The following is a 27887-nucleotide window of genomic DNA, read 5'->3' on the forward strand; positions in this document are numbered from 1 at the left end:
CTTACCTAGGGTGTAAACTGAAATGGATTATTAGCTTCATGTCTGTAGGGCTACAAATGGTGCAACATTGAATTACACTGAAGGTAATCAAACTATGAACATTGTACTTCCATAAATATGCTGTAATTGTGATAAAATTCACACTCCAGAATTGTTTTTTTGGACACCCTGTACAATGGCCCACAAAACAATAGTATGTATTCAAAGTAGATGGAATCACTTGATTATACATTTAAAAAAAAGTATATTGCTGGACAAGTAAGACAGTAATTAGATCATAATATTGCTCAGAAATCATGTCATTTTTTTCAATGTAAAAACTACACAGAGATGAATTAAATCTCAAAAACGTTAATCCATTTTACGGTTTGATCAAAAAATTTGATCTAATGTCAGGTTTTACAAAATGTTTCAAGATATTAACAAAAATACAGATTTACAATACCATGACTATGACAAGGTATTAAATAACCAATGGACCATGAACTGCGAAGAGTACAATGATAATATCCAGAAAAGCTTTCTAGAGAAAAGTCACAAGACACCTATATATAAAAAAAATTATATGTTCCTATGTGTAATACAGTATTAACATTAAATTTCCAGTTTTAAATTAAACAAGTTATACATTTCTGCTTTCGATACATCTAGTTCATACATCATCATTTAAATTGTGTGGCTGAAATATAGTTGTTCAGGTTAGATATATAAGAAACAAAAAATATCAATCATGAATTTAGTTTTAATAATAGAAGATATTCATAAGTGTAAAGAGCAGTTCTGAAATTTATAGGTATTTGAATGCACCAACAAGGGAAGCCGATTGGAAATAATGTTAATCAAAATATATACTAACAATACATTCCAAAACTAGATGTGCTTTTCAAGCGAGGTGCGATTCCAAATGTCTGAAGTAAAAAATGTCAATAGATTCAACTGTTGCGTCAAAGGATCTAAAAATTCACAATGCTTCTCAATACATCAGTTTACGTGGAATACTATTTTGACATCTGAGGTGCCACCAGTGGGTTGACATGTATTATTCAAAATATTTGTCAGTTTTTACATCTGGAAGAATATGTGTCACTAATAAATCATGCCAAGTTCGAAATGTATAATCCTTACACAGTTAAGTGGAACACCCTGTGCATTTAATCCTACCTATGCATCCGGTAAAGGATATAGGTTATGCAATTCAAAACATGCACAATGAGTTTTATCAGTTACATAACTGTTAAAATAACGCAGTAGATCATGTGGAATTCTGGCAATCTCAAAATGTTGCTACCACTGTCTAGTTTACTGCAAGTTGCGAGGCTGCTACCGCCAAGTTCATTCTCAAACATATTGCTTCAAATAGAGGAAAACACCACGTGTTGATAAATACAATCTTACTGGAGTTAAATTGGAATACACACACAAACAGGAAGACACAAGCCAATTTTATAAATCCCTCTTGTTTGAACTGTGATTTTTTTTATCTTTCTTTCTTTGCTTTTCCCCTTAATAACATCACGCAACATCTCTGAAATATTGAGAGCCTAATGAAGGTGTTCTAATCCTTCTTTTAGTCTACTTAAGACATTTAAAATTCATTCAAGACAAAATTTTACAACATTCTAGTCCCCATTCGAGTCCTTCCTCACAAAATACATTCCAAATAAATAAATAAATAAAAAAAAACTTGAGATCCAGTTCCAGTGTTCATTATAAGTAGATACTCATATAACATGAACAAGTCCTTTTCTAGTATGGACTTACTGCAGTTAAAGGTCCTGGTAATAAAAAGAAGTGAAAATTTAAAAAAATAAGAAGTAGGCCTAGTTCAAGTTTGTAAAAACACACACACAAATTTATATGCTCCAAGCAACCAAAAATTACCAGCAGCTTTTAATTTTTTCATTAAAGTATTGTCACAGGTTTCTACACAACAGTTTAGTTAACTGTACTCTTCATTACAATGCAAATAAGAAGGTTTATTGTGGTAAATGTTCTTGAATATCTTATGTATTGACTATTAAGAAGCACCTTCTTGATTCTACAGTATACAGTACTGTAAAAAATTTCAAGCTTTTTGAAATGCGAAATATCTGATAATTACTTAACAAAGAATATAAACTAACTCCATTCTACATTTCATTGAATTTTCTTCTCAGATAAGTAACGAGATGCAAAAGGGAGTAATTAACATACAGAGATGGTTCAATACACACTATATTATACTGTGGAACCTCCATTTTACATTTTTCAGGGCATGCTGTGAACATTTGTTCATATAGCCTGAATGGTAAGAGGGAGAAGACTGTAGAAGTCTACGACTATCCTTTGAGCTCCCCTAAACAGATTTATTTTTTCTTACAACTTTCATCTCAAATTTTATGCCTCCCTTTGAAAAAATATTCACTTTATCCTGAGTAAATTCCACCTTTTACTTAATATTTTCTCAAAAGACAACTTCGAAATGGGTCTTAATATCAGAACTGATAGGAATATAACAAGTGCTTAGAATTAAACTTGCCCTACTCAAGAGCCCACCGGGGGAACATGTTCCAAGCAATGGATTGTGGTGAATCTTGATATAGAGGCTACGCAGACCATTGCGAAGTGAATGCCAACGGGAAAAAAGTTCAAACTTGTATTCAGTTTTCTCTGGGTGATCAGAGCCGCGAGTTCCATCTCTATTGTTTTCTGGAATTCAAGACAAGACAGGTCTGCTAGTGTTGTTTACAAGTAGCTTCCCAATTGTTCTTACAATGCTGGGTAAACACCGAAAATTTGGACCATCAAGACTGTTTAACCCAAATGCAAAGGTGCTAACCAAAGTGGATTGATTTAAATGATTTAAAGGTGACTTAAAAGCGGATTTAAATCTCTATAAATAAATAATGTACAAAGGATTTTGTAGATCACTTTTGGTGAAAGTACATTAATTTCATAATCATTTAATAATGTTTATTAGATTCTAAGAAAGGAAAAGAAACAAAATATATGTACTAATGAGGTGAAGCTCATACGAAAGGAAATGTAATATGTAAACTGTAAGCACACTTAAAATCTCTTGATTCAAAATAATTTTTATAGGCAAAATTAGCAAACATCTTGTGTAGAATAATATACAAAATATTTATCATGTTAAACCATAAATAGTGTCATTATCTTAAAACTGTAAATAAAAATGGCAGCTGATATTTTGTAAACTATAATTAAAACATTGCCAAAATTCAGCCACAGACTTTAAGTAATATTTTAAGTTACAATTATAGAGTACGTCCAGAACGTTTTACTTTCACCTGAAAAGTTAGTGAAATTATGTATTATAGTGTCATCAACACACTCAAGAAAAATTTCCAATGTAGGTTTATGTATATAGTATCATAAACATGTTTTTTTTATTTGCTTTAATCAAACTATTGAAATATTTTACAGAGCCGCTTACTAGAAAAATACTTTCTGTAAAAAAAAAACATTTCAATATGTATGGTGCCAAAAACCATATCAGCAATTTTAAGCTTATTTTTTCAATAAAAATCATGATTTTTATTCACCCTGGTGCTAACCATTCAGTTATGGGACACCATTGCTGATATACATTCACTTCCAGTTGGAACATAGTTCAAATGAATGATTTGAATTTAATTATTTGGCATCGTTTTTCTGAGACTTTTGGTTAATTGCAACGATGAGGATGAATCATGAAATGATGAAACTGATGGAGGGACACTCACAAAGAACACTCATGCTCAGACTGGGATTTAAACCTGGGACACATGGCATTGTAGGATGCTCTGTACTTAAAATAAATTTAGTGCTTGACAAATATTCTAAGAAAAATGCATAAAAATACTGCACAGACAAGGATGGTCTTGAAGGCAAACACAGGGGAATCTGCATTTTTTAGGGGATCGAGCTGAAAAAAAACTTAAAAGGCAGGAAAATTTTATAACATTTTGCTACGTTGGGACCATAAAAATTGAATGTATAATGTGAGAAAAATGTAAAATCTCAGAACATACAATTGTGGTTCCACAGCATACAGTAAATAAAGCAGAGGGAAATAAGAAAGTGGGATGGATAAAATTGAGAATCACAGAACAAACAAAAATGACAGAAAAATGTAATACTCGTAATGTGAAGTCCCAAGATGAAGGAAAACAGAATGTATGTACTGATTCATAATAGAATGGATGTCTTCAAACAAACTGGCAGAATAAAACCATGTGATGCAGTGAACATATTGGACGAGATACATAAAATGGAATATATATGAAAGTTATTAACAAAAAAAATATAGGAAACACCTGTCAAAGTCAAGTCAACACCTGTACAAAGGAATATTGAAAGAAACGGGCCCAAGGGATATTTATTTCTTACTGTTCAACATAGAAACACCAGACTTGGTGAGTCCTAAACTTGATGGCATTTTCCGGATTGTCTTCACTTGCCTGCGAATGAATTTGCAATTTGGCTTGTAGGTCTGTAAGTTTTATAATTCCTTCCCCTTTAATTGTTTTTATGTAATTTTATCATTTCAGATTATGGCATCTGTTATCTCCCTGACACTGTAGTGACTTACTTATAATCAAAGGGTCACAGTTCCTTCCCCGTGGGAGATGCATTGCACAATGGTTCGGATCCTACTTTCAAGCATATGCCCAGTCCCAAATAGACTGAGCATACAGTGGGCTTAAAATTAACAAACTGAGGTCGAAACATACACATTCAAGAACATTTACCATACCAAAGCATGCAAAATATTTTTAATTGTACATAAAATTATTGTCAAAAGTATCAAATCTAAATTTAAAGAACAAATAGTCAACTCAGTAGCTTTGTTTAAAGTAAGAATAAGAACAATTAAGGCTTCATGCCATTTTTTTGTACAAAAGGAACTAATCTGGAACTTCTTTCATTCTGGTGTTCCAAATTTTATCTACGCATAACTAAACTATTTCGTCTCTGGATGTCTACATTTCTTTCTCTTGTCCATTGCAGAAGAGAGAATAAAAAATGTACAAAATAACAAGCTCAATGCATAACAATACAAGTATACTTCAACTGTGCATAATTTCCACCACACTGACTTCCAACTATATTCTTCCTTTCCAACATAAATGTAACAGCCTTATCAAGATAAACAAATATAAAACCATCAACCAGAGTGTCATTGATCTTTCATCCTTAAAGTCATCAAAACCTACTAATCTGCTATTATGTAAACTTACATATACTATTGTACTATCAACTATTAGTAAAAATAGTGGACAAGAATAGCAGATCTACAGAAAAACTTGTCACATTCCTAGAAATGCAACATTGTTTCTTTACTTCACACACAAATTCAATATTTTTTGCTTCATACATAATGCAATTTCAATGATATTTAATATAACATGACCTGCAAAAAAGAAATATACTTTGTACATAGGAAAACTGAAACGTTACTACATCCTTACATACACCCCTTGATTATAAACTATACTTCATCCACCATTCCCTATGTACATTCTATATTTTTTACAAAAAAAAACTAAGACACAAATTGAAATGTTGTTCCATAAACATCTATCAATGTATACATACATCTTAACTGCCATCTGCATTTAATCAACAATCATTATTCGACAAAGAAATGGTACATCTCATAACTAGTAACATACTTTTCAACATACTATATAAGGCACATTCTACCATCCCCATTAAAACTATCAACAGGCATGAATCCACTCACCAATAGGTAAATACACTGAAGTTACAATATATAATTTCAGACTTAATATTATGTCTGAAAAATCTAGTACGGTACTATAAAATTTGTAATCACAGGGTCAGCATTACAGATGGACGGTACCTTTTGAACTTACTGTTTTTAAAAAAAAGACACTATATTATGATAATTTAAAGAAACGTCAAACAACCAAAATTCACGTTTAATTTTAAGACATCTAATTAGACAATATTCTGTATTAAAATCTCAGTATAATATTGTATTATGCATTTCACCTTAATGTAAAATTTAAGTCTGAACTACATATAAATTCCAAATAATTAAAAATTCCTAATTAAGAACACTTGGTAAGGAATATTCAATCATTTCTTCTTAATTAAAAATAGTAAAATGAATTCACCAATATATTGTTCATAGTTGCAATTACATTATCCTTCAAATTGCCTCAAAATATTATGCCAAAAGAAAAAAATGTTGCACACATGACTATATAGTGCACCTCGAAATTACAACTGGCACATGAAAAATACCTGGTTTTAAAAAAAATTCTTTGCGACTTGCAATATATGTGTAAACAGTGTTTGTCATTCTTTCTGAGTAACTTTCCATAATTTGGCATGTATAAGCTACACTATGTTTTTGAGAGTTGCAATTGAAAAAATAGTCTTCTGTAATTTTATTCAAGGATGAAATCGAAACAGGTGTACTGGCAAATATGGCAAAGTTGCAAATTCTTAATTTCATATATGCTTACAATAACAGTACTGGATGTAACAAAAGAGTTGAAACAGTATTTAACATCTTTCTCCATCATTACTTTGAGTTCAGTGGTCACTGAAATATGTGCTTCATCTGACAACACAGACTCAAGAGAGAGTAACATTGACAGTTGTAAACAGTAGTGGTAAGCAATGTAAGTTCGTACTAATTGTCAGCGAAACCACAACCAATGCATATGAAAAATTATGCTCATGTATAGTCTCAGACCTTTTTAAATGTCCTCCATTTAATCGCAGAGAAAACCATGGCATAAATATTATGGTGTATACTCTGTCTTGAGTATATCTGGAGCATGCGCAAGTAGTGAACTGAGACCGTTCCACAAATGAACATATGAGAGGGAACGGGATTGTGGGTAGGGGGAGCAACTGCAATTACCAGGCTTTGCAGCAGCATGTACCTGCATCGCTCGGCCCATTCAATCCCCACCCCTCTCTTCTTCTGCCACTATGTGCAGCCTTTCACCTTAAACTCTGGGGATAAGAGTACACTACACACTGACAAAGGAAGGCTAGCTCAGATTGCCAAGCATCTTGCCACTCCCCCGCCTCCAGAACAGGACACAAAGACGGTGGCAAAAGTGGACATTCTTCCCTTTTTCCCGGTCACGGAAGTATCAGTCCAGCATCTTCCGTCCCGTCATGTCTTTATTTCTCACTCAGACACATGGCTCGGGGCGATGCAGTGACCATACCCAGAGGAGGGCTGGCAGCTGGCAGACAAGAAGGAAAAGATGGGGCAATGCTTTCGACTGTCAACCACGGCACAGGCAGTGATTTCAGCAGAAAGAGGGATGGGATAAGGATGCCTATTCATGGCAAAAAGAATACTTACTGTGGTTATCTATTTTGCCATGACCATATTTCAGCCCCTCAAACACGTATATTCTTCACGAATCCATGTCAAAATATGATAAAATGGTGTTTTACGTGCACATGTTAAAAACTGGGTTACATTTGTGCATGTGAATCACTATTTTATTAATTTTGACATGGACTGGCACACAAAGGAACTAGATTGAACTTTGATGAGCTGACATGTAGTTGCAGCAAAATACAAAACCACGATAAATACATAAAATACTTCTTTTCATATGCAATGGCTGTGGTTTCACTGACAATTAGTAAGAACTGACGTTGGTTACACTGGTTGTAAAATAAAGTGTAGCCTATACATGTATAAATACGGTATTAAGAAATACATCTTCGCAATTGCCTTAATCAAATGTGAAAAATACTGTCCCCTACTTTTCAAGGAAGATATCAGTTTCCTGTTAATAAAACTTTTAAATAGTTTTGGATCTAAATGTATGCTTACGTTTTATATATATATTTACAAACATAAATGTCAGAAATTTACTGTAAACAATCAGTTTAGGGTTTACACAATTAACTAGTCATAAATTATAAACAGTATAACAATAAAACTTCACACATTGCACACACACACACACACATATGCATATGTACATCCACAAGAATGTAATTGGTAAGTCATAGCAACACTGTCCAGCTGTGAAATAAACTTATTGGAATTCATTGATGTAAACAAAAAACAAACAAAAATCACTCCATATAAGAATTTCCACTAAATATACTTGTCACAAACCATATAAGCTATAAACATACCTATTGGCACAGTCCTTGTTTACAACTTGTGAACAAAGTGGGATGGGTTGAACAACTATTCTTTATGCTCATGGCATAAACAAGGTTAAAATTCATATATATGTGCAAAATAGAATAATATATTACTCGTAAAAATTACCATTACTCTTAAGTGTAAGTGAGCTCTTTTATTTCATAGTCTTATCATGTGTCAACTAACATACACGTCAGGAAACTAAGCTTTACATTCTTACAGGTCTTCATGTATACCAGAAGCTATACACGTATGAACAATAGCTAGTTGTATTTAGCAAATCTTTAACTTCAGGATATCTGACTGCTCCTGTGTTAGATATAGATTCATGTTTACACAATCTAGATAAAAAATTATGCTGAAAATGTCACACGTAGTTACCATATAGCAGACACTTCTAGAAGAACAAATTCTATTTGCACTTACAACAATGGTCTGAAGGAATCAATTTGATTTGGGATCAACCTTATGAGTGAATGAATTTGATTACATATCATGATTTCAATGTTAATCCGAGCTCTTAAGTTTGTAAACAGGTGTAAAAACTGACTCTTAGTAATTCATGATTAAGGACCAGGTGTTGTATCACATGTTTGTCGAGTTGACCACGAAGGATGTGTAAATAATGTGCATATTAATATTGAATTCCTGAGTATAATCATTTATAACTCAGATAACTGGATCACATTGAGTTACGTATGCACTAACATTGGCTCTCCTGCTAGTATCAATATTTCTGAAGTGTATGGAAATGTTAATAAAATATTGACACTATGAAAATAGTAAACTTTGAACATGTTGGTTAAAACACAAGACAACAATGTACCTTCCTCAGGTGTAATTACACAAGCATGTCATTAATTTTACAAAACAAAATAAATATTAAAAAAATATAATAAAGAATTACTACTTGTACATTAGACAGAAGGCAGTTTAAAATTGCATTTATAACTTATTCTGGTAGAATACTGGGAACACTTTTGGCCGTTCATTTTTTCAGTTTGCTTCCCTTGACTTTCTTTACTTCAAACATGTTCCCAAATTTTGAAAACTAGAATATGCTTAGTTTGTGTGTATATACATCACAAATAAGACAGTGTTGCCACAACTTGCCAGACAAACTTCATGCATGCCATATGCAGCTACTGATGAGTTTTACTTAACAAATGAGAATTAAAATCATAAAGATTTGAGCACTGTTCCCCACAAATGTTACACTTCCACGGATTGCTCTCTGAGTGACAGCCTTTATGCAGGAAATACAAGGTCTGGTCAGGGAAGATAATACCACAGTATATACACTGCAGTATCCTCTTGTGCGGGGAGAATACCCGGGACGGTTCCTGCTCTGTGGAAGTGATGGTGCCGTTGGCTTGCGACTCCATGAACGAAGTAGGACGGGATGCGATAGGCCTGTTTCTCATGTGGGTTCTCTTGGCATCATCCCTGAGAAGTGATTTTAGTGGCGAAACTTTTATAAGAGAGACGCTACTCGAAGATGCTTTCGATGTCTCTGGGACGGAATGATTCTGGCTTTCCACCGGACTGTCCGAATGAACCTGAATGTCGCTCCCGTGCTGGGAGTTTGCCGATCCGCTCGTGATACCCTCTTGGAATGTACTGCTGCTCTTGCCTTCGCCACCACCTTCTCCATTGTAAGGGTTGGAATCCTCGCTCGGTTCTTGCTTGATGGGAATGAGTGATATTGATGGGGTGATGTCGTCCTCCCTTCCCTTGTCATGGCTGCTAGAAGGAGTGTTCGAGTTAGAGTCGGACTGTGGAGACCCAGATGGGGAGATCGAAGGGCAATCCAAGGCTCCGTTTGGTCGCGGAGAGCCCCCTTGCTCGCCATCGGAAGTCGGGCGAGAAACCAAACTAGAGTCCACGGTAAAATTATACAATGATGAATCCTGAGAGTAGGCACCACTAGATGCCATAGAAATCTCTACATGAGGGGTAAGAAAATGTGGAGGCACTAAATGCATGGATGGTTCAGCTGAAGCAGGTCTGCTGCCAGGTACGGAAGAATCCCCGATACTATCGTAACCCAAACTACGGGCCAACGCACTAACTTCTTTAGACTGGGTGTTCACCGGACTCGAAACACCAGTACTGGGATTATCTAAATCGATGCCGTGTCTGTTGAAAAAATGAACACGGAGGCTTTTCATAGATCCGGCTCTGTAACTGCACAGGGGGCAAGATTTGATCATGTCGTTCTGTCCGACGTGTTCGTTCTGAAAGTGAGCACGCATTGCTATCTGTCTTTGGAAGCCCTTATTGCAGATCGGGCAGTGGTATGGAAGAGTCTTGGTGTGTGTCGTGAAGTGCTCCATGAGGTGATCCTTGCGGAAGAATCTCTTTTGACAAACCTTGCACTCGTACGGCTTGACTCCAGTATGTCTCATTTTATGACGACGCATGTTAGCACCATTAGAGAATTTCATGTTGCAAACGTCGCACTCGAACATCTTCCTTGAGTCGTGGCATCTCGAGTGGGTCTGCAACGTTGCTTGGCTGAAAGTCTCATATTCACATTGATCGCACTTATAAACTGGAATCGAACCATCATTTGAGTCGTAGTTGGTGTTGAGAATCCCACTGCTGTTCGTTATGCTGTCTACATCCGTTGCACCTCCCGAAGGGCCCTCTCCGGGACTATTGCCAGGCTCTCCGTACCCATCGACTTGCATATCACCCCTGCCTCCTGATTGGTCGGCTTCATTGTCCTGGTCTGCTTCATCGGCACTGTGGTTCCCATCGTTCTGTGTGCCAGAATCAACTTCATTATCCCCTGTCCCATTTGTAGAACAGCGGTCAGACTCACTCATTCTCCGATAGTCACTTTAACCTGCACCTGTGAAAAGTTCAAAACTGAATAAATATACCAGCAAAATAGTACAAAAAAGAAACTGACAAATTAAACTCCTGATAAAAAGTCACGTAAATTTGATAAAATGCATTTCTTTCACATACAAATAACTAATGTTTCAAGTCTTTGATTTCAAGTATCAAAGGGTGTTTCAGTAAATTAGGCAATTTTCTGCAGTAAAATATCATTTCTGTTGAAATAATAAAATTAATTTGCAGTGATCACCATGCAATAAACTATATTCGTGAATATTCCAATGGAAATTGTGCAAGACTGTGTGACCCTAGAGAACTTACAACATATTCATTTCATCTCATCAACATTATGACACTCTTCGAACATGTGGTTTTCAGAAGTTACAAGCACAAGGCTTTATTTTTTTAACAAATCTGAAAAAAGAAGGAAGACCATAATTCATCTTTTGACGTATTAATTATTTTACAGAAACAGTACGCATCACTCGTAAAATGCATACCACGGAGTGTCTATTAATAAAATATATGATTTATTGATTTGGTTGATTCCACTTTGATCCTGAAAGATTATTGATCGATTGATTCATTTGGTTCAATTTAATTTGATTTTCTGCAAGTATTGGCTAATCATGAAGATGAAGATGAGTGGTGATATGGTGAAACTGATGAAGGGACATTCACAAAGAAACACCCATGCCCAGGCTGTGATTCGAACTTGAACCCTGTTGTCATAGGGAGCTGTGCTAACACCAATCTGCCAGAAAGATCAGCAAAACATGTGATGTTAATAGTGTCTGATAAAAATGGAGTGTGCCAGCTGGGTCACTGCAAGTTCACCTGGGCCAGCAACAGGGTGGGACATGTGGATCAAGTACGTACCAATTGGAAAACATTTCAAAGTAATAAAAAAGTCAGCTGAGTCTATGGTGATTCAGACATTCAAAATACAGTCAAACCTGAGTTTGTCAAGGTGAAGAGAAAATAATATGTATAACTGAGAATTACTTGCAAATCAGATTTAGATGACATGTCATATTAAAATACTGTAATTGCATCTATTTTGATTTACAACACAGTAAAACACAGGTTCTTTCTGTCATAGAGTGGTAAATTAACGAATCTAAAAGTTTGATTCTTAAGTACATTACATTTGCCAATTTAATAGATTTACGTCGATTAGCATCCACTTTCCGTATGAATTTTACTTTCTTGTAAAGCATGTAACTTTTCCTCTTTCTGTTCTCCATGGCCGACCAGTGGAAACTGAAAACTTTCACTGAAGGAACTACTGTTCTGATTTATTACGGAACACAGCAAACCTCAGCTATCGGCATCTATTTAAAGTGTGTGCTTTTGTATTGCGATTACGCATAAAATATAGAATTGGTATTGTGTTCTGAACAACTGGAGCAAATCTTTCTCCTCTGATTTTATGCCGCCTCTCCTTGCCGAAAAGGCAAGGCACTCATCTTTCTCGCAACTTGAGACTAACCGCCGCCATGTCTGCCTATCCTGTTTCGTATTTGTGTTTTGGTAACAAGAAGAATGTATATTTCTGTGACATCGTTATAGCTTGGTTATGAATAAATCAATTTTATTTTATGAAGATTAATACATGTAACACAGAATTACGTATAAATGCATTACGTACAAATAATGTTTAATTAACATGTTTTTAAATTATACACTCCTCACAAAAAGTTTGGAATATTGTTATATTAGGCACAAGGCATTCCAAGGATGTCTGTCACCTATTGTCTAACGTAACAATATTCCTAACTTTTTGTGAGGAGTGTATTTTGCCGGCACCTACAGTAATTTACACATAAAACAGAATTACCCAGAACTGAGTTACGTATAAAGCAGTCTCAACAGCATTCTTGGTTTGCTCTTCCTAGTTGGAAGTTAACAATTTTATTTTTTACGCATAGAGTGAAATAGTTTTGCTTCATTTTAGGTTGATTGTTGTAAATCAGATCATCAGATTAAAGAAATGATTTACAGAATCATCTACAAAAAAAATGTAGACCTAAGCATGGTTTAGTAATCATTCAATGATGTTTATTACAGCCTTAGCGATTCAAATATTTTCAAAGGAAAATCATGGGAAAGGTGAAGCTCATACAGAAGAAAACTGCAATACAGTGAAACCCTGATTTTACGTTCCTGGATTTTAATTTTCCAACATCATACATTCAATTTTCATGTCCCAACATAGCAAAATATTATAAAATTTACCTCAATTTTACATTTTTCCGCATTTTAAGTTCTTGAAGCTTGGTCCCCTGAAAAACGTAAAATTGAGGTTCCACTGCATATAAAATCACATGGTAGTTATTAATTCACATTAAATTTCTGTTGATTCTCAACACAATTAGGTTTTTATAGATAAAAATAGCATATATTTTGTGTAGAAATATACACACAATACCTATTATATTCAACTTGTCATTATCTATGATCTCTAACTAAGCATGACAACTGAAAAAATACTATATTTTTTAAAAAATCAATGAAATCCAGCTACAAAGACTGTAAAAAACGTGCTATTAGCATAATAAGACTAATTAGTTTTAACTTCCAGATATATAAGCAGTCTTCTGCAACAAGCAGCTTATAGAATAAAATAAAAAATTGAATCTATTGTGTCCAGGGTTGAGCTGATACCACCATTTTCAGATACCAATAATTTTATAATTCCAGTTTAAAATAACAAAGGCTAGTTACCAAGTCATACTAATTCATCACATTACATTCCTTTAATAACATTAAATAACTACCAAGTTATTCTCATGTAGCATTATAACACTTTAAAATGTATCGTTACGTTCGTTAAAACTTTTTACATGAACTTCTCTCTAGACCCAGAGCATATAAAGAGGAAAGTTTGTGAAATGTTGCAAGACTTTTTAAAGTATTGCAGTTACACCAAAAAAATGGTGGATTGTGTCTATTCTTCAATTTCATGTAAACACTAGCCATTCTTGTCATTTGGGTTAACCTTGAGAGAGTGATGTAAAAATGTATATAAATACAGCTATTAAAATAACATTTAACTGCCTGACTCGGTTTATGCCCAGCTGTCCCTTACCCTGTCATTTGCAATAACAACAAGTCACTGTGGTATCGGCCGATACCAACAGTCCATAAAAGATTTACACAGTAGGGAAAATCACAAGAAGAAATTGTTGAATCCACAACCTTCCCTCTTAGTTTGAATGCAGATAAAACAAAGTGAGATTCCACAGTGACATTCATACCTTTCCACCCAATCGCCTGGCCCGGAAACAGTCGAGCATATTAGTTATGGTCAGGGGTAGAAAAATACAGGGTACCCACCCAGTGCCTGAATTTTCAAATCCTGTTCTATTTTATGTTATAGTCGACGCGCTAGCTACTTTAATGACCGGCTGGCTTTGAAGTCCACGTAGCATGCCCACCAGCTGCAACAATCTCATTCAACGCACAGTGTTGCCACACATCATATACTCTACACAACCTTGTCCTTCCGTGCACAAGTACCTTCCCATGGTCTCCCCATTAAAGTTGCAAAGTACGGCAACAGCATATCCGCAGTCATGTCTTGAGACTCCACGTGGAGTAGACGAGCAGAATGACAGCTGCGGCCATTGGCTGAAGGTTAGATGTGATTGGACAAAAACAACTCGCCCACAATTTATTCCCACCCATGTTCATGGCAGCGGCTTTCTTCAGTTCTTCGACGTTAACGAAGCAAATGCATGGACTATATTTTTTTAATAATTGGAGTTCAATTATTGAATTTTCCATTGCCTTTTTTTTAAAAATAACAAGTACATACAGTATATGTGTTTTCTGTATCACTTGTATCAGTTGGTCATGCATTAGAATTCATTGCACAAGTGTTTATGATGTTACTGGTAGAGCCTTCTTTAGGAAGGCTACTTTGTCACAAGAATCGCTTTTAATCCAATCGTGTATTGATTGAGTTGGCGTTTTAAGTCCACTTTATGCACAGTAAGGCTAATTGGGACTGAACCTATAGTTTAAAGTGGAACCTGAACCACTATGTGCCTCCACCGGGTATTGAACCCCTTGATTACAAGGTGACGAAGCTACCAATGCACCATCGGGGAGGCCCCAATCTTGTATTAATTAATAAATTACGTGTTTTAGGATCACATTTCAAAACGTGTAGCTTCATCTAAGTTGGATTTGTCGCTTTCTTAGACCGCATTTGGAAAAGAAAATGCTGACCCCTGAGAAAAAGGGGCTGGCGCTTGAATTATTTTTAATTTTGTCTACCTCTGGTTATGCTAGTTTTAAAAACATTCACTTTTCTTACCCCACGACGTTGCAAACATTGGTAATGAATAGTTTCTTTATTTCAGCATCCTTTAACTGGCAGTTACATGCCTCTGAGAACTTAGGATGCAGCTTTCAATTTACGCATGTCTTTGATCATGTCAATCATCTGCTTTTCAGGAGGATGGGGGGTTTGTCCAACATTTCTCGGAAAATCTGCATCTGGAACTTCTTGTGTTGGCATTCCAACCTGTTGCAAGGAAGGGGGAACGAACCTTTGAAAAGGATAAAAGTTGCTCTTATGAGTGCTCTAAAATTATAGGTCATCTGGAACTGCTTACATACCCCCTGTTGCGTAATTTAATGTTTCAATAATTTGCAACTAGAAAATGGAACTTATTACACCGAAATCATTTTAAAAATCAACATTATTGAAATGATGCATATTTTTGTTTACCAGACTTGCATACTGCACGAAATGCTTGAAGAGAAAAAGTTAGCTGTATTTATGAACAAAAAATCTGGTCGCTCTTGGTCTTATACTTAGTATTATTCTCAATCGAGATTGAATTATGCTATTTAACATACCTAATTTTATCCTATAGAGGAGGAGTTAGGGTCATGCATAATTAACAAAATAAAACATTATTTAACTTCAGAACTCTATAACTTAAATATTGCCTGCAAGAAGTTCCCATCTCCTATACTTGCTTTGCAGAACAATTATTAGAAATATAGACAATATTTACCATCTACATGCTTAAAATATACTACATGGTGATTCTTATAGAACCGACCCGACAGAATGAGCTGCAATATAAAATATACCATATACATACATAATTTATACAAGGTGGGACATGGGAACCGGACGAATTTAAAAAAAAACACTACAAAGTTAATTTTTGATGGAAATTTTTCTTTATTTACAGAAATGTACAGTGAAGATCATATCATTTTATGCTATTCTTGTGCAAAACTTAAATCGGCCAAATGGCATCCATTTTTGCGGATGCAACTTTGAAGGCAATCATGGAAATTGGCTCCACTTTCTGCAGGATGGCTCTGTCGATTTCCTACTGCTCACCACACGGCCACTTATTGGCTGTGGAGAGGTTTCTGATGGAGTTGTCGGGGATTTTCCACAGCCCAGTAGCGACAGTTCTGTTTATTTACAGAAAATGAGCTTCATCACGCATTACCAACAATATGTCTTCATTCTCCTCATAATGTGTAAGCATTCCAACACAAAACAAAAACTGCTAGTAACTGAACATTTGAATGTCTATCATAAAATGCTATGATCTTCACTATATATTTCTGTAAATATTTCTTTTTGAGCAAAAATTAACTTTGTAGTAACTTTTTCAAATTCGTCCAGTTCCCGTGCCCCACCCTTTACATGACCAATTGTGTGTTGGTAATCGATTCAGTCACCCAGTTTGTGCACACGAGAAACACTCACTGTTCAACAGTGAACAGCCATGACTGTTGCCTGGACACAGAAAACACATTCGTACATGCACCACTATGGGTCTTTGCAGCATAAGTGCTAACACCTGTCGGACCATCCACACACCATTTGACTCAGCAAGGGCCATGGATTATTATGTCGTAATTGTGAGCAGTTATATGCATCATCTGCAGCATTATTAGAAAATTCATCAGGCCAGTTCTATAAGAATCACCCTATATCTGCCAATGAATATGATTAGCATACTAGTTTCCAAATATTATGAAAACAGTCCTCTTGTTTCAGAAAGTTGTTCTTGACCTACAAGAATGCCAAACTCAGCAGAAAATTATGAACATTCATTAGTATGAACTTATTGGAAAGCTAATCAACACTGCTAAAAGTATCAGTGCCAATTTCAACAAATTAAGCACATTAATTGCATACGCCCTTAAAGTTGACAAATTGTTTCTTACTTTTCTTAAAACTTGTAAATTTTTATTTGATTTTATTGAAAGATGAATAGAAGGTCTTGCTAGTGTGTATATATGTATGAAATGGATTATTTTCTTGAGATATGTTTATATACTATATTTATAAATTAACTGATATTATACAATTATTATACTCTTCTGGAAGAAAGGTCCCAGTAGGGGAGACTGGGGAGCTTTGAGACAATTTTGGAAAACGCTATTTTACAAGTTGACTTTAAAGGGATAAGTAACAGTTTTTATTTCATGTGATACCTCATAATTTATTGGATATACTGATACAAAATGTTGTGCTGTAGTTTAGTGTAGTATTTGAGCATAATTTGTGTAATTTGAGGCTTACACAATGCCTCAAACCTCCCTTATTTAGGGAGCAATGAGACGGTGCTTGGGGTGGAATGAGACGATCATTTCTTCTTTGCCAGAATGAAATAAACCATTAGATGCTCACTGCTCAGGTAAATGAAGATTTAAACTTTCAAATTTCTCATATAAAGAGTACAAACATGAGGATATGGTATCATCCAGATATTTATTAATGACTGACACACAGAAAACACTCTGAAAATTTAGAACACACATAGGAACATGTCAGTTACGCAATTGCCATTTCAAGAGTAATAATCAATTTTTAAAAGAAAAAGAAAACAAATTTGACAATTTTAATAAAACAAAAGGACCCTTCTATTAACCGATTCCAGCTATCAGCTCTCAAAAATAGAGCAATGATTAGTATTATCACAATTAACCCTGCAAGTTAGAATGATAAATTTTTTTCAAAGAAATTAAACAGAAGTAAATAATTAAAGAACTGACAATTATAATAGTAATGGAATCATACATGAGCTGATCTCAGTGAACATCATAATCACCAAAGTCTACAGAAAACACATGCTGTAAAAGGGATCGTTCAGTTCGGCCATGAAAGATTAAAACTGGCAGCTTCATTTGAATTTCCCTATCTGAAAACACAGATATGTCTTCAGCATCTGGGAAAACAAATGTTGAACCAGGTAACTTACGCCTCATGTAACATACTACATAATCATCACCAGCCATCTGCTGGACATGGCCTACGTAAACACATTTTCGGTACCAGTTTCATAGGTCGGAGACACATTAAAATCGGATATTTTGTGTTTCGCATGGTTCGTAATTACCAATTGTGTATTGCAGAACATAGTTCAAGGTGCCATTATGCTTTTTACACAAAAAACAAAACAACAAAAAAACAATTTTTCACATAGAGAGCAATGTCTTTGACTACTTTTTCGCTTCCATAACACAGAATATGGCGGGCAAATTTTGACTACCATAGTGGGCATGCAGTGTTTCCAACATCCTTCACTGAAAAATACCTACTATCGTGTCCGTCACTTGTGCAGATTGTACATTATGCACGGGTAGCCCCACAAACCATTCATGAATAGACCCACGAACCATTCACGTATAGCCCCACGAACTATTTCCAATAAGGTTAGGTTAGGTTACGTTAGGCAAGCATAGTAAAAAAAAAAGAGGGTTTGAAACACTGACAGGGGCTTACGTCATCAAACGTACACAGCATCCGGTTGTCGTAGGGCAAGCAAATGAAAGCAATGGCAATTGTGTGTCGGTGAGTTCTTTCTCTTGAAAAATACATGATTTCCTGGTCAAATATATTCCACGATGAAAGAAAATACCTCGAACGTTGTAAACCTTGGAGAAACTCATTTCCATAAGTAGTTTCTCATGTAAAATTGAAGAAATGTGTCTAAAATGTATGAAACTGTTACCAACATTTTTTCTTAGAAGCAAATTCCACTAGCACATAATCACCCATTCGAATTGTGTCATCTTCAATAACATTTTGGGAATGTGATGATCCCATAATATCTTTAACAAAATATCATCAGAATCTGAAACATCACAAGGAATAACTTCTGCTGAGGACCTTGATTTTGTTTGAATTAACCTCCTCCTAACCTTGGTCAAATATGTTATTTTTTAAAATAGCTATTTGTAATTTCACAGCAGCTCCCCTATATTTCCTCTGTTCATGAGCACCGATATTTCGTTCTTAAGTCTCTGGCAATGCTCAAATTTCATTGGATTGATCTTATTCAAGATAAGGACATATGGAAAGCTTGTGTTGCTGCAGCCATAAAGCTTCAGGTTTCAGAAGGCTAGAGAGTTAGTTAGTTAGTGCGGGGATCACATTATTACCTTTCTTGCTCCTAAGAATTAACCCCACCCTCATTTCGGCTAATCATGATACCGTTGATGATATAATTTTCCATTTCATATTGATTGATTGATTGGTGTTTTAAGTCCATATTATGCACAGTAACGCTAATCGAGACTGGACCTACAGTTTAAAGTGGGATCCGAACCACTATGTGCCTCCACCGGGAATCAAACCCGGGGTGGGGGCACCTTAATTACAAGGCGACGGCGTTCCTGAATTATTTAAATATTTTTATATCTGGTGAGGAAGCCCGTCATTTTGGTGCCTTTCTCCTTATATCCTTTCACCTCTTAACTCTGTCATTCACTTTCACTTTTCAGTGACTATAAATACTGAATGATAGTTAATTCCTCATCACTTCACAAATGTGCTCTGTAGTGAATAGCTAGTTCTCATGGTGGAAAGGAACTAATCCATGATGGGTTTTCGTATTTAAAAGAAAAGGCCAGAAATAATAAACTGTACTGGCAGTGCTCTCTGAAAAAGGAGTGTAAGGCCAGTGTCCACACTGTGAACGGTGCAATTGTGAAATTTGTAAATGAACACACACATGCACCAGATGTTTATGGACTAAACACCGGATTACTATACACTGAAATGAAGACCAGTGCCAGGGAAACTCAAGAAAGCAGTCACCAACTCTTGGAGTCTGCTGAACCTGAAGTGGCATCTCATCTGCCGCCTATTGACACAATGAAAAGAACACTACACAGAAAGAAGCAGCAGTCTATTACGGCGCATCCACTGCTTCCCGTTTTTCTGAATTGGAGATTCCAGAAGAATACCGAATCACAAAAACCTGACAGCAATTTGTTGTACAATTCTGGCCAAGAGAAGACCAATAGGATTCCAAGAAATACCAGTGAAGATCTGTTTCTTCCACTTGGCACAATGTACGCGTATATATCGCAGAGCGCAGTTGGAAGGGTTGCAAATGACATAAACAAACAATACTGTGGAGGGCTGGCATCGAGGATTCCAGTCGCATGTTTCCGCCGACCTACCCACTATGGACAGTTAATCAGTGAAATGCCGAGTGGCCAAGAAAGAGATACAAAGACTGATGTGTTCGACTAGAAAAACTCGTAGCTGCACATGAGAGGACAGACATCATTTGCTACCTAAGGGGTGTTTCTCGTAACTTTTCCATGTAAAATTGCTTGTATGAAGGGGCACAATAAATTCAAAAGAACATTATTTTCTTTCTGTGAATAAAGTTATATGTTGCACCAAAATGTCCTAGACCCATTTGGTCAATGTGTATGTAGTTTGGGAGGAATGAGACACTGTCTCAAACCTCCCCAATGGCAGTGTCTCAAAGCTCCCATACTCACATTATTCCCAAACAATTATTTAATGTACTCTATTAAACTCAATATAAAAAAAGTAACATAAAATTAAAGTCACCTGTTTATGACAGATAACTTCAGAGAAACAACAGCACAAAGAGAGATGCCAATTTTTACTTTTGATGCATCAAACAGTTCTTCATCTACTGCTATCAAACCACACAATAGTTTTCCCTCCAAAAGAGGCACAGGTTCAATTACCTATCACTAAGTAGCTCTAGCATCAGATATCATCAGTGTTGCCATATCCAGTGGAGAAAATTACATCCCCAGTCTCCCCTACTCTTCAAATTGGTTTGTAAGGGAGCTGTCAGACCAGAGACAAGCAACATGATACAGACAGCAGAAGGATTTCACATCAAACTAACAAGAGACAAGCAACATGAGCTCTATGCAGTCTGTAGAACAGCACATGCAACTACCAACAAATCATTTTTTTTTGTTTTGAATGATAAATTATGCACAATACGAAATTTTAAAATTTATTTAAAACCTTGTGGCATCACTTTTGCACTTTAAGAGCCACCATTAAGTAAAACTGAGTGCTATGCATCAAGTGAGGGAGAGAGGGTGTACCAGATGTGAACTCATGGACCAACACTTGTTTTTCTGCATTTTTCCGTTGAAGCAAAAAAGAATGGATTGTTGTACGCAGAGCAAACAACTTGTACATTTTAACAATAGCGGCATATGCTAAACAGAAACCATTTTCTCAGAATTCTGCATGCATTTTTCTCCATACATGTGAAAAATTGCAACTTTTTTATGAATTCAAATTCCATTGAATTTATATACCCTCAGGCAAGTTTCTCACAGTTTAGCTTTAGTTTCTATCAAGGAAAGAAAAGAAAGCTACCTTGGAAAACAGAACAGAATTCTCTCAATCCGTCTACTTTGTTACTGTTCTTTGCAAAACAATCTATCTGGCAGACGGAAGATTATTGCATGATAACATATATTGAAGTTGATAAAGTAAATTTGAGTTCGAAATTCTTGTACAATTAACAATTTTTCGTAGATTATTATATCCTGTAACATTTGTGACTTGTGTTTGTAAATGTATTTCGAGTCTAAGTGTGCGAAATGGCACATGTAAACTCGGCACCTTAAATTAAATAAATAAATTAATTTAATTAAATTAATTGGATCATAATTTTTTGGATACTTTATACTAAATAGGTGTGTGTGTGAGATTGGTGAAAGGCAGTTATACGTAAGGTTGATATAGAAAAACATCAATTGAGTTTTTGGAAAGTTTGCCTTGAAAAACCGGGAATTATACTTGGATTTTATCATGGTCCTAGAGTGGCCACCCTGTTCTTTTACAAATTTTTTGCTGATTGTTGTTTGAGAGGAAAAATGAAGATTTTGCTTTTGGTGATATGTGTTTGTGACGCACTGGTGGGATGGAAAGAAAAAACATTATTTTCTTCAGTCGTTTGAAGAGTGTGTAGGAAATGGCAGGCAAAATGTAAGGCCTGCATCGAGAGGAATATATTTTACTATTCTTCAGGCATATGAATATTATGAATCCCCCTTTACTAGTAGCTACTTGTGCTTCTCTTGGTGGTGATCCGTTCTTGTGATTAAGTGGTTCTGTGATTTTACATCAGAAGTAGCCACTTTTCCAGAAAGTCTGCAGGAAATAGAATTTACTCGGTGAATGATTGCCTTGTATATGTAGGATTGTGAACTTCTCTGTGTGAACAAAACTGCCCATCCCAAGGATCTGCAAAAACAACGAAGTGCTGTCTGAGAGTCAAGGCCTAATTTTCATACTTGTTACAGTGGTAGTTGGAAACTTAATCCTTTTGTGGGAATCTTGTCATCGGTGAATGTACTTCATCACATAGTCTACAATTCAAAGAATTTGAAGATATTTGCAGGCGACATTCTTCATATAATTTGAATACTTTTGAATTAATTCTCGCGAGAACACATTCTATGGACAATAGACAAATGTTTGAAAACTAGAGAAGGGCAAATATTTATTTGTATTGATGGAAATTTTATAGCTCAATATAAAGCATGCAATTCGTTATAAACATAACACAAAAGTCTTGACAAGTTTCTGGCCTGAACTGAGCGTAATATTATGGGTAAAGGATCCTAAAACATTAAAGAGACGTCAGTAGTAAATGGGTGAATGTTCATTTTATATTTGTTAAAGAGTATAAAGTGTTATTGTTACAATTCATACTTTGCCAAGTACGAATTCAACTTTATTTCTTCATAAATATTAGTACATCTATTGAATCCTTGATCAGGATATTTGTGATTAATAAAACTTAATGCAATTCATACACCCATTGTGCAATTTTAGCTAACTGTGATATGGTATACAAAACCCAAATCATGCAATTCTTTCAGTAAGTGGAGTGAATCTTTCTCTAGGGTGAGTTCCAAGATCTAAATACAAGTAATGACACATAAACTACAATTACGGAGTCCAATTCAAAATGTTTTTAGAAATTTATATAAATTGCTCCATATATATTCATCAAGTTTTATCAACAAGTTGACTTTGATGAAAGTAAGTAGTATGTAGAATTTTTACCAGTCGTTGTCATAACTGGCCAATTTGTAATTAAACCTAGAGATTAAAGCTTATGACTCTGTGTTACACGATGGTAATTTTCAAGCAAATGGATTGGTCAAAGTAAATATTGAAAGTTTTTAAAAGTTTGAATGTGCATGCTTTGTTCTATAACGAAGTACAATAAGAATATAGGTAGACTTGCAAAATAAGAGGCTACGAGGCAGGCTTCATTCACGAACCGTCTTAAGTACCGTGTATACAGTTTATTTATTTTACTTCACTTTTTGGCTATTTTGCGAAGATGGGGATAGTGATGATATGATGAAATTGATAAATGGACAATCACAAACATCCATGCCCAGGCCAGGATTCGGACCCGGGTCCCCTTGCATCGTAGGGCGATGTGCTAACCATTCCACCACGGGGGCCGGCATAAAGTATATACATGATGGAACTCTTACTAGCTGGAGTGTGTACTGACATCATCACTTCCACTAAGGTGGAGATCGATAATGTGTCCTACGTGGCACAGTGCAATGCATACAGGTTGCAAAGCTTTAAGATTTAGGAAAATCTGACAATGTGCCAAAAAATTTAAAAGACTCCCAAATGGGGATATATTTCAATTTTTTGAACTTGGTGATGTTCATGGTTGATCTAAAGCAGTGGTTCCCATATGTTTCGAGCCATGGGGCACTTTTAAGAAGATAAATTCAGCACAGAGCACTATCATCGTACCTAAGTACATTTTGAGCTATTTTTACTTAACTGCATTTTTAACGCTGTTAACCAACATTTTATCATATTTAAAATATTTTTGTCCACATTCTAAATCACTTAAATTTTAATGTAAACTAAATTTCTCCCATTGACAGACCTTAAAAATTGGAATCTTAAATGAAGTTCTCAAAATACAATGTATTTTTGCCATAAGGGCGACAATATTTTCACTTAGCATCTACATAGTACCAAACTGAAAGGTGGCATTATTGACGACGGAAGATATTTTTCAGCAATTGGGCATGTTAAACTTCAAGGGGTATATATCCACTGCTTCACAGCATGCTACATGGGCTAAATAATTTCTACACAATACTTTCTCACACACAGTTCACAATTTTGAAATCTTGCAATATTCATTTTTTGTTTCCAATCTCTTTGTAGAGCACAGTTTGGGAACCGATGGTCTAAAGTCTGTTCTGTTCCCAACGTTGATAGAACATTTGATTTCATTGACCTGTTCAATTTGATGGGACATAAATTATTCAGGTCAAAGAAATTGCAAGTAATTGTTTAAAAAACAAATTTTGGTAGACCAGAAGATGATAATTGCTATGAAGGTGAATTTGGCCCAAGTTCCTTTTGTTTTATTGCGATTTCATCATGCTAGGAATGCAATTTTAACATGGTTCGATTTTGATTTATGTCTGTTAACACATACTGCAGAGTTTTAGCGATTACTAAAGATGTTGTTCAATATATGCTTTCGTGGTTAGGTTAGGCAGGTCAGGTTTGGTTCTCTTAGCGTTAAAATAACGTCCCTAAATGCATTCTACTAAGTTTCCGATTTACTTTTACATTCATTTTCACTAGTCTATGATACTTACAGTCGCTTGTCAACGGAAAATACATTATCTATGGGAAGCATGTATGCTAGCATAAGGGAATTTTTAAGATGGTTTTGTTTAACATAAATAACTTTTTTTTCGAATTTAAACATTGTTCATTACTTTAAGGAAGGTTCAAATTTCGTGCGGCAATGATTTCCAAAACCAAAATTCTACGATAGTTACTCTTTCTGCTAGGAGAATTTGAAAAAAAAACACCATAAAACAATCGGAACCGTTGCCATGAATTCATTAAAAATTGGTAGAAATTAGCCAAGACATGAAAGATACATATCTATCAAAGGATTACATCAGTCAAAACTGTTGCGAAATGCTACTCCTAAAAAATCCCTGTATGCTGAAATGAATTCTCGAAACATGGTGCAAAACTTTGAGGTAGGGGGAACTTTTAAGTCACACCATTTGCATCAAGGCTTGAAGCCTAATGTTCCAGATTTTTTCTATAATATATTATGTGCCTGTACACACACACACACATCACCCTCCTCCTTCCAAGCCTGCCCCTCTTTCAGCAAGAGCACACACACAGAGAGTTTGGAATTTTATATTTAGGTTTAAACATCCCAGGAAGGTCGGCTGGGAAATATCTGAAACTCTGTGCAAAGTCTTACATATAAGGTACGAAGCATAAAAGTAAACTTGGAGCGAATTTACAATATAGAGAATGTCTCGAATTTCATTAATATTTGGTATAGTAACTAAATTTGGCATTCTAATCACGAATCTGTTGTTAAAATGCGGGGGTCACATGTGGAAATAGGGGAAAAAAGCCGATATCAGTGGATTTTTTTTTTTTTGGTATAAATTTACAATACCGGAAGTTTCTTCAATTGCTTCCAAATTCGGGATACTCACTAATTTTGTCCTCGTAATCACGAATCTGCAGTTAAAAACTGGCTGTCACGTCTAGAAATTGCAAAATAACCTTGTCAATTACCGCTATGATTCTCCATACTCTGATATGAAGATATCTTCCTTTCTGCACAATGGTCTTGCTACAAACGTTGCTCAAGTGTTTGATTTGCATGAGAAAATGGCATCTTGCATAAAGGTGGAAAACATGTTTGCCCCACAAACCATTCACGGTAAGGTTAGGTTAGGCAAGCATAGTTAAAATTAAGGGTCATCATAAACATAGTTTTGAAACGCTAATCATTACAAAAATTGTTGTTTTCTTCATAAATCAAGGGTGTTTACTCCATTCACGGACCCAAATTTTAACTGCAGATTTGTGATTACAAGGCCAAAATTAGTGAGTATGCCGAATTTGAAAGTAATTGAAGAAACTTCCGGTATAGTAAATTCGCTATTTTTTTTTAGTAAAGTAGCACCTTTTTTTCTTTAGAGGTGTATCGCATTGTTTTATGAACAAAATTCTAACCTTACCAGAAATGGTTCGTGGGGCTACCCGCGCATAATGTACAATTTGCACACGTGACCCCTGCATTTTAACAACAGATTCGTGATTAGAAGGCCAAAATTAGTTACTATACAAAACATTAACGAAATTGGAGACATTCTCATATTCCAAATTCATAACGTAAACTTCTATAAAAGTGTTCCCCTGTGCATAGCACCACGCCATGAAGGCGTATAGGGGGTGTGGGGGTAACGCCCCACACTTTCTTGATCCGGTCGTGATTGGGGGTGATGTGATCAGCATCACGCCCCTGACCGCCTTTACCCCCCAGGGTTTCCCCCAGGTACCCATGTTATTCGACGCTGGGTGGGCGCCGGGGCCGCTTCCACCGTTAGAAAAGTTCCCGGATTTGAACCGGCCGGGGATCGAACCCGGGACCTTGAGCATGGTAGTCAGACGCGTTACCGACTGAGCCACCGCGGCCACCTTCTATAAACAATAACTTCTATAACTTCTATAAACAATGCATAATATTCATATTAGCAGGGCAAACTTTTAATGAAGTTGGGGAGATCGACATAATTTCTATTTTATACATATAATATATGCACCTGGCCAGTCAGCGCCTGTGATCCATTTAGATGTAAAGTGTGTTTTCCATGGTTCAATTCGTGGATGCACTAAAAGCATTCTTATTAATATTGAAGGTACATTTACATCCCACACAAATGCCAAAGACATGGCGTTAATATAAGGATGTATATTAATCCCTTAATGCATTTCAGCTTGTTTCAACTGAAGTTCTGTAGTACACTGAATACGAGTGTGAACTACAAAACTTTTTCTCCATGCGACGCCAGTGTTAAGTTAAAATCAGACGAATATTGACAACAGGTGCAACAGCTATGGTCTCCGCCAAGTTTCAAACTTCGTTTCTTTGCGACGAGATGTTTCTGAGAAGTTTATTACGTAAGGTGTGACATAACAAAACACACATAATATACAATGCTTTCCGTCAACACATCCTACATTCAATCGTAAGGTGTCTTGCATTTTACCCAGCCAACGTGTTATCTAACATACTTACACATATATGTTACCGAAAGGATATGGTAATTCAGAACGTGAAGAAACTATAAATCACAACACAAAAATTATTTTAAACTAACGTTATACTTACATTTCTCCACTTCACTGGTTGTTTGTTATGACACCTTGCGTACTCTTCTTAAAACCCCCATCTACCGGTGACCTACCGGAAGTAGGAAGTAATTTGACGTCTATATCAGGTTAGGATTACCTCTTTCCATACATGTACAAGGCGCTTCAGCATGAGAAATCTCATCATGTAGCCAGTAGCCGCACAAAATCGAAGTCGCATGTATCGAAATGTATCGCCAACGAGCTGAAATGAACACACGTTTAATCCCGTAAACACATAGAATGTGAAAGTTATTTAATAATGTGAATATAGGTAAAGATGGACAATTTTAGTACAATCTAATAAATATTAATGCCTAGGTAGATTTTTTTTCTAGAGATTTATCAACATCAATTTGGAAA

The 27887-nt window shown here is 35.7% G+C and overlaps 1 protein-coding gene across 1 annotated transcript; it reads right to left on the minus strand.

Moving 5' to 3' along the window:
- Positions 1-527: 527 nt before the first annotated feature.
- Positions 528-27576, minus strand: LOC145997260 (uncharacterized). The gene is made up of 2 exons (XM_083134120.1): positions 27505-27576; positions 528-11003 (listed from the first exon to the last, which is right to left on the minus strand). The coding sequence occupies exon 2, from the start codon at positions 10975-10977 to the stop codon at positions 9289-9291; it is 1689 nt and encodes a 562-aa protein (XP_082990246.1). The 5' UTR covers positions 10978-11003; positions 27505-27576; the 3' UTR covers positions 528-9288.
- Between the last annotated feature and the right edge of the window lie 311 nt (positions 27577-27887).

This window comes from Lepisma saccharinum, chromosome 13, assembly GCF_977018435.1.
Source record: "Lepisma saccharinum chromosome 13, izLepSacc3.1, whole genome shotgun sequence".
NCBI lineage: Eukaryota > Metazoa > Arthropoda > Insecta > Zygentoma > Lepismatidae > Lepisma > Lepisma saccharinum.

What these genes read in the sequence shown, in the direction of transcription:
- LOC145997260 (XM_083134120.1), bottom strand. Translation starts at nt 10,977, where the DNA reads ATGAGTGAGTCTGACCGCTGTTCTACAAATGGGACAGGGGATAATGAA.